Raw genomic sequence first — 17312 nt, 5'->3', positions numbered from 1 at the left:
TTGATAACAAAAATAAGTGTTAGTTGCATCTCAAAATATTTTAAGTCATTTTAATTAAGCAGTTAAGCATGTATAGGAGAACTACGGTGGCTGATGTGAAAACCCAGATGGCCCTGTCTACAGCCAGTGTTTGATTTGATTTGTCCATTCTGGCCATGTTGTTTCTACTGTAACCCGTCTGTAGATATAAACAATATATATATATACATACATACATACATACATATATACATACATATATATATATATATATATATATACATACATACATACATACATATATATATATATATATATATATATATAGTTATGAATGTTTTATACCATTTCTGCCAATAGGTGCCTCTTAATCTTACACATTGGACCTTTAACCGATAAGAGGGCTAACCCCCCCCACTAACCCCCTGGCTAGAAACAGTCAAATGTAAAGATTCTGTGTTGCCAAGTGGTGCTGGTTTGATTCCCCATGCAACAATTAGTGTACAAATATGCATCTTAAATAGGACATTTACTATCACTTGCTAAGAAACCCACAACTACCCATGTAATATATCTAACAAAAATGGTGTATGGGGGGAATCAGTGTATTTTCCCCAGAGGAATGTTGTAGGTCATGCTTGCTTTGGTTGCCATGTGGGTCATGTTATTAAAACAGTTCACCTGAATAGTTCTAATTAAAGTGAATAAAGCTTGTGAGTATTATCTAATTCAGCATTTGTTTCTTTTTGGATGCACATTCATTTCAAGCTGAAAATGTTCACACAGTTTATACACTTTGAACCTAAGTGCTCAAGATTCAAGAGGCATTGTTCCTTTATTATAAGGTTTTGCTGCTAAGTGTAACGTTTAATTTCGTCAGTGTATCATGTAATCAATGAAACGGTTCAAATCAATATCAGTATATTTTTAAACATGAGAATTCTGTAAAAGATTTCCTTTTGCAACCTTTTTAAAACAAGCACGAACAACTTGTCCTCCACTCTTTGTTTTCCCCTCTCAAGGTCAGACACCACCCCGCTGCTAAACAACTCCACCCAAGACAGGATGTTTGACACCATGTCAGTGGAGATTGAACAGCTGCTGGCCAAGGTAAGTAAATTCTCATGGGCCAGTGGCCCGTGAAAGGCCAACAAAAAGACTGTAATAAGAACAGCACTGGATTTATGCCGTGGGTCTTGTCTTTCATCAAGGAAAGAGCCCACTGCAGGCTTTAATTCTTCACATGGTTTGCACTGGACCCCAGGGTGCTTTAATGCATTTGACTTAGTTCAACTTAAAGATTTAAAGTTACAATCTCGAAGATCTTTGTTTTATTCTCTTTGGTGGCAGCTATGGTGATAAGCCTTAATTGCAGATGTATTTTTGGATCCCATTTTCCACAGATCCAAACAGTGTCATATGTATGCTTTCTTTTGAATGTCAAATTTGTTTCTTTCTCTGTGGATTTGCACTTGTTTTTTAAGGTTTCATCGTCTAGTCATCTCCTTGCTGTTTTTTTGTTCGGTGAAAGTAATCGTTTACTCAAAACGTTAGCAGAGCGCTGCTTCACACATAGGTGAATTGAAGAGCAAGTCTGTTGCTGTAGCTCCGCCTGCCCTCTCTGGCAGACCGATCGCTGCTGGGTGATGGAAAACGTGCCGCTTACTGTACGCTGCTTGTGCATTTTCCCCGGGGATGTCGTCCCAGACACCCACTTTGTAATACTGCAAATGCAAAGGCTTTCATCAGTAGGCTTAATCACCACTGTGTTAATTCACTTGGTGACAGATAGTGACTTGCCAGACATGTATGTTGCATCATTTGGTTATATGAAAAACACCCCTTTGATATAAAGTGTTCATCCTCCAATTTACACGTTCTATGTGTGTTACCATGTTTTCCATATGCCTCATGTCATATTGGGATGCTTTGTGGGTCCTAACCTTATCTGCTGATCTCCTGGTGTCACTGACGTCTTTTCCATCCATCTGTCAATCCATTCATTTTCCATCTCTTTCAGCTGACTGCAGTGAATGACAAGATGGCAGAGTACACCAACGCCCCGAGTACCGCTTCTCTCAATGCTGCGCTCATGCACACGCTCCAGAGACACAGAGATATCCTACAGGTTTGCTTCTCATTTTCCATATTAGTTTTCCTTTCTTCTTCTTGCTTATGTTTTCTATACTTTTTATGTATTCCACTCTACAAACTATTTTATGAAGCACACATGCCTCACTGTTTCCATTTTTTCCTTCTCTGTGTTCACCGTTCGTTCTGCCTCCATGCCTTCTTCATTCTCACTTTGATTTGTTTTCCACGCAGGATTACACGCATGAATTCCACAAGACCAAAGGCAACTTCTTGGCCATCCGAGAAAGGGAGGACCTGCTGGGGTCCGTCAGGAAAGACATTGAGTGAGTACCCTGTCACACCACCTTTTAATTCATTTGACCATACAGCTAATACACCAGCATGTGTCCACAGTTATGGGAATGTGGGCTCTGTAGTTTATTGCTCACACTCTAAATGCAGTTTCATCACACAGAACTATTGATAACTCATTAAATGTATTGACTGGTGAAGGTGTTCAAAGTCAACACACATACTGTCTCACTCACATAAAACTGGTGCTGGCATTGCATACAAAACAAATAATATTGTCATGTGATGCATCGCTTGTGTTTGGTCTTAGCGGCTGTACAGGAATAAAAACTGCCAAGCATTATTCACAGTACCTCTAAGTTGTAGACCTTATATTCCTTAGAGGGATAGTTGAACCTTGACTTCCACTTGGCACGCTCTTGAAAAATGTTGGCCATTAAAACCTAAGAAGATTTATGGTCTCTTTGGCCTTGTATTGAGAAAGTGTGTCCTCTGCTCAGATTGGCTCAGTCGTGAGTGAGTGTATTGAAATGAGATGGAGGCTCCCCCAGACCATGACTCTTTTGGCTTTCTTTTTTTTTTTTTTTTTTTTTTTTGGTAATGGCTTATTGATCTGTAAGACACAGTAGTGAGCATACGGTGAGCACTGCAGGATTCCTATTGATCCCTTTCCATCTATCTTGTATGCAGATCATCTGCAGATGCCTCATACAGTCATACCTGTTCCAAAGGCTTCACAGTCACTTTATATCATAACTCTTTCTCATTAAGCTCTCGCACATTAACCCATTTAAAAGCATGGGTGTCAGTCCTCATATTACTAAATAATTAGATTTCCTTAACTCTTGGTTTTTACCAGAAAAATGTTGTATCAGTGTAATCACAGACTTGTATTGGATGTGGGGGATGTACACTGTAGGTGATTCATTGATTTTTAAACAGGTGGGATTGACTCAATTCCTTTTATATTCTTCCTGAAGTTATGAATTAAAGTCTTAACATTATCGTAACAAGGCAGGATCCATTACATGACTGTAAAAATGATGGACGTAGCTACTGTGACGTCACCCATTGGTTCGTGGATTCCTGTTTTTAAGCCTCAAGTATGGCATTTTGGCTGTTGCCATCTTGATTTTTTTGGAGCCAGGAGTGACCATATTTGAGCAACAGGTTGGAGCTGTAGAGGAGTGGGTCTGACTGAGACCGAGGACTAGGGCTGACCTTCAACTTCATTTTGGAAAGTCGAAGCTTCGGAGCTCAGAACGATTTTAAATCGAAGCCTTCAATAACCGGGGTGGGTGAGCGAAAAATAAGTCCAAAAAAGTTAATAACTTAAAAATTATGGTGAAAAGGTAGTTTCTTGCAACCCTAGAATAAAGATAAAAATATTCACAGACGAAAAAACACTTGTGGTTACTGATAAGTAGTGTTTAACTTTTGATTTAACACTAAAAATTAAAAGCCTTGGCGCGCACTGCAGCGCAAGCAGACAGATGCGCGACTGAGAGCAGCATGTGTCACTGACACCAGGCTTGGAGCGCAGCAGACCAGTGGAAAATGTCACCATCAGCATCAATAAAATCTAATTTATCATTATTTTGAGTCACATTGTTGAAAGAATTTAGTCGTCTGTGTTCAAGCAGGATAATAGGTCTCCATTCATTGCACGTCGGGCTTGCTATTTCTTTGTTGGAGATGTTTTCTTTTTTAATTACATGATAGCTATTCTCCCTTAACTCACAAGTAAAGAATACCTTTGCCCATTTCAGATAACCCGTGGCAATAATAATATCCCTGTTCTCTGATTTACTGTGAAACTTTTTTTAGGCAATTCATGCAACAATCAGACCAGATGAGTTCTTTACTCGGCCTAATGGGGTTAGTGTTGCGTTCAAGGTCCCCCCAAAAAACAGAAGGAAAATAAAAGGCAGAATATTCCTTTTTTTTTTCGAATCCCGTGCCATTGAATGAAGCTTCGATGCTTTGATTTTATTTTATTTTTTTTGTTAAAGATATTTTTTGGGCGTTTTAGCCTTTAATTGATAGGACAGCTCAAGCGTGAAGGGGGGAGAGAGAGAGAGGGAAGGACATGCAGCAAAGGGCCACAGGCTGGAGCCGAACCTGGGCTGCTGCGGCAACAGCCCTGCACATGGGGCTCCCGCTCCACCACCAAGCCACCGACGCCCCAAAGCTTCCAATTTTTTGGGTCAGCCCTACTGAGGACACTGTCATTAGACAGCTGGTCACTCTAAGCGGCCCACCCTTGCATATGTGTAATCTTATGCCTTAATAAAATGTGGACGAGTGAGTTATAAAAAAAGAATTCACCCCTGTATATGTCATGAATGTTAAAACTAGCAATAGCAACCAAAACCGTTCTTTGTACCAGGCTGTAAGCATATTTATTTCTGCTGTAAAGTTGGGCATTTTAACATGGGGGTCTATGGGTATTTATTGGCTTCTGGAGCCAGCTTCAAGAGAACGTTCACAGAACTGCATTTTTTGTGCACTTGAATTTTTGCTTAAGTATTCAGTATAAACAAGAAAAAGCCAGCAACGCTCGGTGTCCTTTGTTGGCAACTTTTAATACCTCACTGGTACAGACGGTTGAACACACAGACCGGTTTCGACAAGTGTCTTCCTCAGTGTGTGACAAGACCAGTCAAGTCTTGTCACACACTGAGGAAGACAACACCGAGTGTTGCTGGCTTTTTCTTGTTTATACTGTTGTTCTGTTGCCGAGCACCTCCAGACTTTTTTCTTCTTTTTTGAGAGTGCGTGTTGTCTTTCTTCATTGCTTAAGTATTCAGCCCTGGAGGTAGCTGCTCGGTCTGGGACAGTGGGTTTTCACCTGATTTCAAATAAACACAGTCTTGACTTTCAGAATATTAAAACTTTTAAAAACCCACTGGTTAGCCGCTGAGCTAGTTCTATGTGGCTTAGCATCACGTCAAAATATAACTTTGAATATTTAAACTTCTGTCAATATGGACTTGCTATACATCATTAGCTTGGTTGAATTCTTCACAAGTCAATTTATGGAAACCATGAGCACCAAAGTATAAATCATTCAGATTTACAGGCATGGTGGACAAGAGAGAAATAAAAAAAGTGCTGACTCCCTGACTGGTCCTAAAGTCCAAATATTTGTCCAGTCTTAAATTATCCATATTCATTTAGTCCTTAAGGGTGTAGCAATCAAAATAATCAAAAGGGCCTTCCACAAAAAATGAATCTAAATTTACATATTTTCTTTTCTTCCTTTACTGTGTTGTAGTTGGGTATGCTTGCTTTTGTTACCTTGTTTGCTACAAAATAAAAGTGTCCCTGAGCCTCTCTGTATTTTTCACTCCCAGACAGCCCCTCGAATACAGCATGCGCTCCCAGTTTAGAAGACCAGTGGACTCTGTCATGTATCTTTGCAGCCACTTTGAAGGACTTTTTCTCAACACGATGGTTCTGTGACAGTCATTATGTTATGTGACATGTTTTGGTATAATCACAAATCTAAGAATCTCCTCTTTCCAACACTGTCTGGGTCTGGATGTGGATGGAGAGCAATAGCAGGTTAACAAAGGGGATACTTTTTGGTCATTTTGCTAACCAGGGAGATGGCGTCCCCTTCCCCCGGTCAAATAATTTTATTCTTTTAGTTAACTTTTTTCAGACTACTTTGATCAATGCACCACCCAGCCATTATTGTTTATTGATAATTTGAAGTCACGATGTACCTGAGCAATCACATTTTAACTGTGTATCTGCTCAGTCAGTACCACCCCACAGGGTCAGCACTACATGCAACAGTTCTCTCAATCTTCTCATTAAAGCACATTACTTAAGGAGTGCCACTGACCCTCCTAATGGGCTCAGTGCTGATGAATCTAATGCATAGAAATGAGCCAGTCTCGTTGACCCATTGCTCAGCCTAACGATGACTAATGTGCCCAGGGGCTGCTAATGAGGGAACCGTCTGATCTCACAGGTAGGGGAATTACAACAGTGGCTGCTGCAGCGCATTGCAATGAGATGTCGAGTCATGCGTTACATGAGACAATCTCTTTCAAAGAGTTGTTTTCCCCCAACCTCCCTATCATTGACCTTTGCTGGTGGGACATGGGAAAGTGATTAAGTAGGACCGGAGAATATACGAGAGCAGTCAATCCTCGACAGCTGGGAAGCTAGCTTATTATTTTTCAAGTCTTGATCCGTTGAACTGCCTTGACTGTTATGCAGCTTGTGAGGAGTAATAAAACGGTGAGCTTCACTAACACACTTTTCCTCTAATCTTATCAGAGGTGTGCACAGAGAAAATCAATGATCACAGTTTTATCCAAGTTTACTCAGTATTGCTGTCTGCAACAGTAAAGAATTGCAGTGAGAAAAGTAAAAACTACAATACCGTTTCTTCCTCATCACAGAGACGCACAACATTTTCTGATTTTATCAAACCAAATCTTGTTTTCTTCTTGGCTACAGCAGCCTAGTTCAGAAGTTGCATCACAATAAGAACCTAATGTTGTCTGTGTGAGTTTTATTAGTTACGGTTTTAAAGCTTTTTAATGTAATATAGCAAATTTAGTTGTGTCAGGAAAGCAAAACATTAAGGTCAATTCATCCTGAAACGTGTGGGCATTCGTGTCCTAGATAAAGCGATGGCTGTCTCTGCTGCAGCTGAGCCTTTTGTCCCTTTTGTCAGGTAGAGGGCAGTAGAGATCTTGGCCACAGAGTAAACCTGGCCAGGACGCTGTTAACTGTAGATTCCTATGTGTATTCGGGTTGTTTGCAGTACACACACACACACACACACACACACACAAAAGAACCACACTGATTAAAAGAAATAGTGCACACTGACTCATTTAAGCAACCACATGAACAATATGACATTTTGTCGAAAATGTGTCAATATCTCTGAGTGTGCTTGCAGGCTTTGTCAGCAAAACATTCTCATGCACGCACACACACACACAGCTGCACCATTCATAACTATAGAATGGAGCATAGCTGAGCTCAGACCTCAGAACGCTTCCTTGTCTCCTGCCTCGATTCTAAATGTCAGCAACAACAATGACAGCTCGCTTGTGATTTACACCTGTGCCCTTTTAAAAAGCCTTGCTGGAGTGATGAAGCTGGCCGTCAGCACAGGCAATTCTAGCCCCACAAAGGCATCGGCTCCGCTGGTGGGGTGGCCAGATTGGGCTCAGCCACTGTGGAGCGTGTTGTGTGTGCACTGAATATAGTACTTCCATTCAGCGGCATTGGATGGCGCACTGGGGATGAAGTAGGCACATTTGTTCTCGGGCTGCTCATAGCGGGCTGGGTGGGGTAGGATGTTTATGGTGTGTATATATATATGTGTGTGTGCGTACTCTTCTGTTTCACAGTTCCCCCTCCTCCCCTGCTCTTTATCTTGTTGTCGCCCAATGGGAGGGTGGGGCTGGGTGTCAGTTGCTCAGGGATGCTGATAGCTGGAGTTGCATCAGGCAAAGGAAAATGGGTGTGACGTGTTTGCTTTGTGATTAGTTACAACAACCCATCCATTAACTTTGACTGCTTTGCTACCAGATAGCCTAGTAATGGACTCCACTTCATTTCTGCTCCTTTATTAACCTGAGGTTGCCTGGTGCTATCAGCATGTGCATGGAATCAGTGGAGTCTTACATAGATAATAATAAGAATTGTACACAGTTCTAGACTTCCACTAACGCTGACCCATTGTCGAGGAGGAGGTCAGGCCAAGCAGCTCCTCTGGCCCTCTCCCTCTGCCGAGTATGGTGTTCTAAGCTGTGTTGTGGCACGCAGAGCTGTCACATTTTCATTGCTGCTATAGCAGTGGAGAACCAGGATGGCTCACTATATATGGCCCAGCTTTGTAACAGGATGACCATCTCTGCCCCTCCAACCTTTAGTTTGGTAGGAGCTCCTGTGTAATGTAAGGTTTTGGTTCCACTCCTACTGTGCCACCCCGTCCCCGCATTCAGCCAACCATCTCTGATCAGCTCTACTGGTGCTGTATATGTTGTGTTAAGTCACTGTTAATGCTAACCAAATATTTCCTGCTGCTGCTTGCTTCACATTAAAAGCTTTCCATTGGTGAACCACAAGACAGCTTTTACTGTAAAGCCGTAAATGCAGTGGTATTGGCGCCAACTGCTACACAGCTGTCCTGCTCGTGTTTTTTGTCAGTGGATCAGAGTAAATATTGCAATGGATTGTGATAGAATAGGTAGCCCCTGTGAGCTAGTTAGATAAAGAGCTGTAGGTCACGTGTGTTTGGTGTTTGTGCAAACCAGCAAAGCTCCGCCACACCATTGAGGTGAGCAACGTCTTGTACCGTGCTGATAGGTCCCCAATGTTGAGTGGAATGAGTGACTTCAAAGAGCTTGTGCAGACAGAGACTAATCTCATTTTGCAACTAGCAAACTCTTTTCACACTGCCGTGTTTTGGCTGTGGATGAGGAAAAGAAAAAGTGGTGGTGGTGATGAAAAACTAAATGGGTTGCCATTCAGATAGCACTTTCTCTGAGTGACTGATTCCTACAGCCGCTGATAGGAACAGACGAGAATCATTAGTGCCAGACAAACTGCAAAAGCTACAGCCGATGGTCGGGCTCAAGGCTGTCGACTGTCAGTTAACTGTCACCTCGGTCTGTCAGGATCCAAACCAAAGATAGCGAGATTTGGATCTTTTTGAGGTTGTGAAAAATGCCATTCTCTCACTGTTTTCATGCGTTGTGTCGCATTACACAAATAGATTTGTGACTAGTCAAAGTGACTGTTGTTTTAACCAGTGTATCTGCATGCTCTTCTCAGGACATACAAGAGTGGCTCTGGGGTCAACAACAGAAGAACAGAGCTGTTTCTAAAGGAGCACGAGCATCTGAGAAAGTAAGTTCCCATCACCTCTCTTTGCCATACATGTGAGGTAATCGAGAATCCAACTTTTCAGTTACATTTAGAACAAAGGTTTTTCAGGGTATTTATCAGTTAGTTTTTGGCATATCAGTCCCAGCAGTTGGAAGAGGGACATAGCTTCCACTCTCCAGAGCTATACAGCCTTTCCTGGCGAGGCAATTGCCTCAACTTCCCAGAAATCAAGATGAGATAACTCATCTTGATGGTGCAGCCCAGTCATTTGAAATAACACCGGAAATCACTGCTGTAGCCGATGCCTGCTTTGTTAAGCTCTGGCACCCTTTGGCACTTTATCTCTTTATGCTTTTACCCTCTCGCCAATGTAGAGCCACTTTTTCATGATGTTGCATTCATTAATCTAAAGTTTGGTGTATAATTCAGGGCGGAGAAGATGTAGATTGGATTTGAGTGCTTTCCTGGCCAGTGGAGATTAAAAAAAAACTTTGTGCGTTACTTAATGTTCTGTTGAAGAAAATATAGTCAGGGGCAGGGTTGGGTTTACATGTCTCCTACTCTATAACTTAACTAAGCAACTCAAAGCTGTAAAAAGTTCGGCATACCTTTCATACTGACACAGTAGGTCAAACCATGATCTGCCAGCAACCTCATTAGTGTCCTACTATCATTTGGCTGACTCTCCAGCACAGCAGAACTGCATGAGGTAGCAAAGTTTGTGAAATCTGTATGTGTGTACTTCTGTGAGAGGCACCCTGTGTGGAAGATAAAATTGGATGTCAGCAGGGCACACACACACACACACACACACACACACACACACACACACACACACTCAACCAAAGTACGAGTAAAACACAGAAGAGCTTTTTACATTGCCCCGGCTTGAGAATCCCATCAGATAATTTGTAGATAGCAAATTTGAAGTAGTCTGATTGATTTTCTCTGCGGCTAAATGTTTGTTTCCTCTTTCAACCTCTCAAAGGAATAATGCCTCAATTACACTTCATCAGAGACCTCTTAATTCATTTCAGAACAGACTGCACCTACTCTGACATGACAATGCCAATGTTTATTTCTCAATTTATGAAATGAAAAAAGGTTTATAGAGTGACACATACACAGGGGCTAAACTTAACAACAATAATACCTTAGAAATGTAATGCATTAATAAGATAACCCTGCAATGACGTGGCAGTGTTTGAACATTTAAAGATTTTTCATGAACACTAATGTGATTTTTCATTGTTCTATGTGCACTCTATATGTACAAAGAAGTCGTTTACACTTTGGATTAAATTTGGCCCAAAAAAAAGTAGCATAACAAGAGGTGACTCAACCACAGTAATGCCTTCTACACATATGGTGTGTGTGTGTGTGTGTGGATGTGTGGGTATACACACACATTTGTGTATACTTGTATGGCATGTTTTGTGTTTTTTTTGTCAGGTCTGTGAAACACTAGTAATTGTGTTCAGGCCCTTGTAAGATGTTTTTAATTTTATGGCTGGATATTGCATCAGTGTTTTCAGGTGACCCAAACGTGGCTTAGAAAACTGCTCTTAAGTACCATTTTCGTTCTTTTTATCCCTGTGGCTGTAACAGCTGCCATGCTATGTGGCAGTAACATAAGGGATCTGTAGCACATGGCAATAAAGCTGTGCAGCAAAAACTGACTGTGCAGCAATCGATGCTTCATGCTGTCCGTTGCTGATGGGTGGATACAACTTGTGCTGGAGTTTGTCAGAAGGGTTTTACGTGGGACTCATTTTGGGGGATTTGGTCACCATATAATTTACACTCAGTGTTCCTCCTGGTTGGTTATTGCCCGACAAATCTTGTCATGACATTAATCAATCAATCAATTTTATTTATAAAGCCCAATATCACAAATCACAATTTGCCTCACAGCTACACCTCCAACACAGCGAGTCTGTCACTGCTTTGGTACAGTCGTTACTGGGATTCATCAGTTCAACATTTTTCTTGTCATCAGCAGTTCAATTTACAAGTTTACAGTCAATTTGGGAGTAAGAGAGCACTGGTCACATCTGTACTCTGTATTTACAGACACCCTGAGTTGAGGTTCAGGACTCAGAGGAAAGAGGTTGACCAAGGGAGTAACTTAGCTGCAGAATGCTACTTGCCTGGGTCCAGACCTTTGAATCGGCCCGCTCCAGAGTTTGAGTTGACTGTTTCTGAACAAAGTGAAACAAATTGACAGTTCTGTCTCATATCAGACAAGAATGCTACCACTGCTAGACCCCTTAAGTGAGTTTATTAATGAAGGTTAGTTGCAGTAGCATTCTGTTAGTGAAGCTCGGCAGAGGTTTTCAAGAGTCACATAAGCCCTTTTTAAATAGGAATTGTGCAAATTTGCAGGAAAGCCTAATCAGTCTTCGTTCAGCATTAGCAGTATAAAAACAAAACTGCCTGCCTACTTTTGTTCATACAGAATGTGCCTTTTTCGGGGCAATGGGGGGCGTGAGCAAGTAACAAAACGTGTAGCTCAACGTGTGACGTAAACAGTGACGTACTCAGAGGGAAGCTGCGGCTGGTCAGTCCTTCGGCGATTCTCTCATAAGTTGGCCCATCCTTCCCCGTTGCCGTCATTTGACGGTTAATGGCTTCTTCGTTTGCGAGGGCAAGGAGGGCGCGCAATTCCTTGTCTCCCCAGTTGCTCATCTTTACAGTGTCTTTGAGGTTTGCATTCCCTTTTTGCTACTAGCTGCTCATTCCTGCTATCAGCTGTTTCCTGTTAGTCCACTGCCAGTGGGTTGCACGTGCGGCGTCATCAACAGCTCCTCCCACAAGTCATCAACAGCCTTTCCGTGGCGGAAGTGCGCCTCGTTCTTTTTAAACCAAAAAGCTTCCGCCAATATGTTTACCCCTAGGCAGCGGGAAAATTGGGCACCTCGGATCAACTCGCCAATCCGGCTCTGTGTGTCTAAACGCTCGCAGCTTGCCTGCAAAGCGGCCCAACATTCGCCGAAAATCTGGCAGTGTAAAAGGGGCTAATGAGAGTCATTCTTACACTTGGTCATTTTCACACATGTTGTCCCCTGAAATGTTCAGGATTTCAGGACATTTCCTGCATGGGGTCATGTGCGAACGGGAGCAGGGATTGATATTCAAGGAAATCTGTACTGCCAATTTTGAAACATTTCAGGTAAAGTGCCAGTACAGCTATGTCTTGAATTAAGGCTGTAACATTTCAGGGACAAGCATGAAAAGGGTTACATCCATCTGATGAAAGACAGAGCGAGCAAACCAATCACAAGACTCTGCTGCTGAGTGGAGTGTTTGTGTGTGTGCGTAGGGAGTGTGTGGTGGAGCGAAAGAGACAGTGAATGCGGTGAAAGCAGACAAGTGAGTGAGTGGGGCAGGGAAGAAAGTTTCAGTGGTAAATTCTCAAGCAGCAGTGAATGTACAGGAGAGTTTGCAGCTTGTGCACAAATAAATGCTGCAGGTCCTCAGGACCCAGAAGTTCCCCATGTCTTGTTATTAAGACTTTTATGACTACTTTGATCTCAATACGATATTATAGCAATTCTTTGGACAAAAATACAATACTTGCTGATATCACAAAATCTGTTATGATATGATTTTAATTTGATATCATTTCAGGGGTCTGTGATCGATAAGAAACGATACAATGTGCTCATTCAACACAGTCGTTCATTTTTGCTTTTGGCCATAAAATAAAACAGCACATGGGAGTTAACCTGCTTTCTGCCATAAAGCCCTTTCTGGAACGAATCTTTTCATTTTAACCCCAAACTTTTACCTGAAATGTCAGGGTTGTCTGGCTTAAAGCTCTGAAGACAAACTTCTCCCAACAGCCATAAAACACAGATTAACAACAAGATCATTTAACAAAAGTATAAAATTCAGCTCCATCATAACTGTCAAGGTTCATAGACAAAACAATTGTTTTTTTTGCATGGCATACATTATTAGTTGAAGCTCTTTTACACTGCAAAACTTCACCTAGCGGCTAGCAGAATTTTTGCCCCACTCATAGTTTAGCAGATTACATGTATAATTTAACGTTTACTTTTTTTTACTCACCACAGATTAAAGTCACTGCATCTCCAGACAGAACAGCACAGTTGAATTTCAGCCTGCGTGCACTTTTTTTCAGCCTAACATTTTTGAAACAGAGCAGCTAATGTTGCCATAGTGAGAAGTTGAAGAAGTGACACAAGGAAGTGCTCTCATTCTGTGCAGAGGGTGAAATTCACAGTCAGCTGTCTGGAACAGTTGAAGATGCTGTAGTAATTCTACATGATTCTTTGTCGTTTTCACATACATCCAGCTTTGCCCTATTTTCTTTTTTTTGAGTTTTATGGCGGTTGGCGTCTACTGTATAAGTGTTGCATTACAACCATCTGCTGGACCGTCCTACGCCCTATTTATTCTTGCGTTGCCATGTCATGTGGGAAAAGGCGGAAGACGAAAATGCTCGTGAATGTAGTGCATGTGTGAATAGTAAAAGTCACAAGCAGTGCCTGAAACGTTGCCCAAGTAATTTACTGTTAATGCTCCAAAGGGAGTTTAAGGGAGTGGCCCTGAAAAATCAGTCATCACGTTACATGTATCTGCTGTAAACTTTGTATTCTGACTTGAGAGAGGAAAGGAAGATAAGACCCTATCTTCCTGTCTTTATTCAGACTGGGCTCCAAATAGCCAAAGTGAATACTGATTATGAAATAATCTTAGCAACATGAAATGAGAACATGATTGGCTGGGGACAATTGTGTTGAAGCTCCTCCGGCTTCCTGCAGCCGCTTGCAATTTCCATCCTTGTGCCAATCCAGCCGAAATTGATCGGGATACTGATAATGAAATTATCTTATTAAACCACAGCCCACATTATAGGGCTTCCCCAGACCATTGACAAAGAAGGGAGGGGAAGGACGAGATTGGAGACGAGGATTGAGTTACACTTGATTGATCCTATTAGAGCCATAAAACAGGAAAGAGGGCCTTAAGAGAAAAGGACTAAAATGTGTTAGTGGCCAGAGATATGGTCTGAAGTCTCACTGACGGCAGAGCGTGGATATTCAGTAAAGATGAAAGATTTGAGTTAAAATGCTCTTTATCTTCGTCATGCTTCCTCACACAGTCTGTGATGCTCTCTTTTTTTATAAAAGACACATTTATGAATAGTGAGGTGTGTACTTAAGTGATCTGTTTGTATCAAGAAAGACTTTCTTTTGGATGTTTTTGAGTTTAATATTCACGCTGAAGTGTCTGTACAGTCACTTTGCAGCTCAGCTTGTAACAAAACCCTGTTTGTGCCCTTGGCTTTTTCCCTATGGCAAGTGAGCCAGCATAAGGATGCAAGTTCTCTGTCTCTACAGTGCTTTTAAAGTAGGTGATATAATATATGATCAATATAAATTTGCACAAGTGGTGTAGGAGGCGTTGTATAGTGACTGCGTGCGTGCCTGTGTGTGCTTGAGTCTGTAATATATTGGCAAGTGATGGTATCTGCAACGCCAAACTGATCAGCTAAGACTAATCACTTCCCCAAGAAAAAAGGAAACAAGTCCCTTCCAGTTAATCTACAAATTACTGCGGTGGGAGGAATGCCTGCCAACCTGCATTCATTCTCAACAGAACCTAATAAGAGAGACATGCTCAGATTAATTTTATTAAATTTATTAGTTTTCGCTGGTAGTCATGACCCTTGTGTAGGTCCTCATCCGTCAGACTTGCCCATACGTTATGCTTGAAAAGCTGTCGTTGCAGGAGACGTCTGTAAATAAGAGCGATACTTTAGGTGCTTTCAGACGGCGTGCGTGCCAAGGTTGGCAGTGGCAGCAAGGACAGGGAGGGCGGCCGCTGCTCTCGTGAATGCAAACAGCTACTTGCCGCTGCATTCAGAGTTTATGATGGTTTAATTTTTTCAACTTGCTGCAGCTTGCTGTGTGACCATGGCAACCACAGAAACTACAGGTGGATAGCAGGACAGCAGCCTGTTGAATATGGGCTGGTAGGAGGATCTGAGGTGTGACCTGCTGCTGACCATTCAGAAGACAGGACGTTGATTTTGCCAGAAAGCATCTTTAAAGCTGTCGTTAGGAACCTTTTGTTTTTTCTTTTTTTTTGTTTTTTGCACTGTTCAGCTGCAAATTTAGAAAGTTTGTTAGAAAGTTTTACATCTAAACAGTACACTAAAATGTTTTGAAAACATTTGAGGTGAGAAATAAGCAATACACGAACAGATTCTTGATTCATTTTACCTAGTTTGACAGTTTCACTGTAGTTCATGAACAGTGATTGACACGATTGACAGCTTTGTTAGTGACTCCACGGCTCTGATTGGTCGTTTTTGATGTGCCACAGTAGATTCCAGCAAATGCCATTAGAAGCACTATGAGTTGGAAGAGGAACTGTCTCGTGCTTCTGTGTGGCGAATGTACTGATAGCCTCAGCAAGTAAGACAAAAGTTATTTTTCTACAAGTTAGCAATTGTAGCTTGAATACTCCAGCACGTGTTCACTTAAACTTGATGCTATTTAGTTATTAGAACTAGTAGCTACTATTTCTGTCGTCTGTGAGTTCGCCTCGTCTCTGTCTTGTTCTCCATCCATGTATATCTGTGTTTCCATCTCTCTGTGCAGTAAAGGTCAGTGTTCATGAATAAACTAGAAGGAGGGAGGGGCAGGTCCATTAAAAGTTCATGTTGGAACAGCTCTAATGGTAGTGGTCCCTCTGATAAGGACTTCCTGTCCAACAGAGGATTTTTTTTGACACGGCAATGGTGTCGCTCACACTGACACGCATTTGTTTGAATTTAATGGAGTGTGTGTGCGGTCTGCGCTCATTTGCCACAACAGCAAATGCCTTGTTCAATAGTTCTCAGGCGTCTTTGTTGACCTATCTTCTAAAGTTCATATGTATAGGCCTGTTATGATAATTATTGACTTACTGATGTCAGCAAAAATGATCATTGTTGTGTCCACACATGGTAAGATACTTTTCAACATGATGCCAGAATAAACAGAGTTTTCCTGATCATTATTAGACTTACAAGTGTTTTCTATGCACAGCGCTCAAGCTGAATGAACAGAAGAAAAATTTTTTGCTGTCATTTCTGGTCACGCCTCTTCTGTCCTCTCATCTGCTCTCTGTGTCACACACTTGGGCAAGACCTTTTAACATTTAAATATTAAAAGGTGCTGCCACGCACACACAGTGACACTGAACCAGGTGAAGTGATAACCTTGAGGCTAGCAGGTGTTTTCCCAATTCCAATGTCTAGATATTCTTAAGAATCAAAAGTTCACTGCTCTTTGAATGAGTGTACTTGCATTATTTCATTATTGTCATGTCAGGTGCATAAAATCGCCGTAAAATAACCATAATATTGTTTATTGCAGTTCTTTTTGGGACAATATATCATCCACCAAAAGAAGTCATCATGACAGCCCTAGTTATGTATTCAGTCTTGCACCTTTTTGATGTTTTTTTACCCCAAGTAAACCAGCCCTTTTTCTTTCAGTTGGCGTGATTAAATTATGACAGTTTATTGGCCATCCAAATGATTGAAATGCTCAGTTGGCTAGTAACAAAAGAGATTTATGGGGAAAATAATTTGGGCTTTTACTTCTAGAGCCCTGATGGCCAATATAACCCAACCCACTTCTCCAGTCTTGCTTTGCTTTCAGCAAGGTCTCATTTGTAACAAAATGTCATATATTGTAAAACAGCGAGACTGTATTGCGTGTGGTGCATTGTGAAGTGATGAAAAAGACTTAGTTAACAAAAATCTAAAAGTATAGCTATGTTTATCGGTGTGTCGTCTTTTAAAGGGGTTTCCCAAGCATTTTAACCAAACTGTTTACCAGCTACAGTTTATCTCATTCTTACTCTCTTTTTCTCTGTTCGTCTCTTCATGTCCCCAAGTTCAGGATCCCTGCTTTTTGTCTGCCGGCTTGTCCATTTTAAAAGTCTGATCTCTGCCGCCAGCTTCCTGATATGCTTAAGTTATCAGTGAAGGGAAAGCTCAGAGGATTCAGGATAGAGTGCTGCCCTGCTCTCTCTTGCTCACCAAAGAGATCCAGATC

The 17312-nt window shown here is 41.6% G+C and overlaps 1 protein-coding gene across 1 annotated transcript in view; it reads left to right on the top strand.

The window, feature by feature from the left end:
* The window catches only part of gosr1 (golgi SNAP receptor complex member 1), a 32944-nt gene that overhangs the window by 1857 nt on the left and 13775 nt on the right, over positions 1 to 17312 (top strand). Inside the window, exons 3-6 of the mRNA XM_049575474.1 lie at positions 1002 to 1089; positions 2000 to 2107; positions 2305 to 2396; positions 9178 to 9252. Coding sequence (XP_049431431.1) covers positions 1002 to 1089; positions 2000 to 2107; positions 2305 to 2396; positions 9178 to 9252 — 363 coding nt within the window. The remainder of the gene's footprint in view (positions 1 to 1001; positions 1090 to 1999; positions 2108 to 2304; positions 2397 to 9177; positions 9253 to 17312) is intronic.

This window comes from Epinephelus fuscoguttatus, linkage group LG5, assembly GCF_011397635.1.
Source record: "Epinephelus fuscoguttatus linkage group LG5, E.fuscoguttatus.final_Chr_v1".
NCBI lineage: Eukaryota > Metazoa > Chordata > Actinopteri > Perciformes > Serranidae > Epinephelus > Epinephelus fuscoguttatus.
The sequence above is the reverse complement of the archived record's forward strand: the minus strand, read 5'-3'. Positions and strand labels throughout refer to the sequence as shown.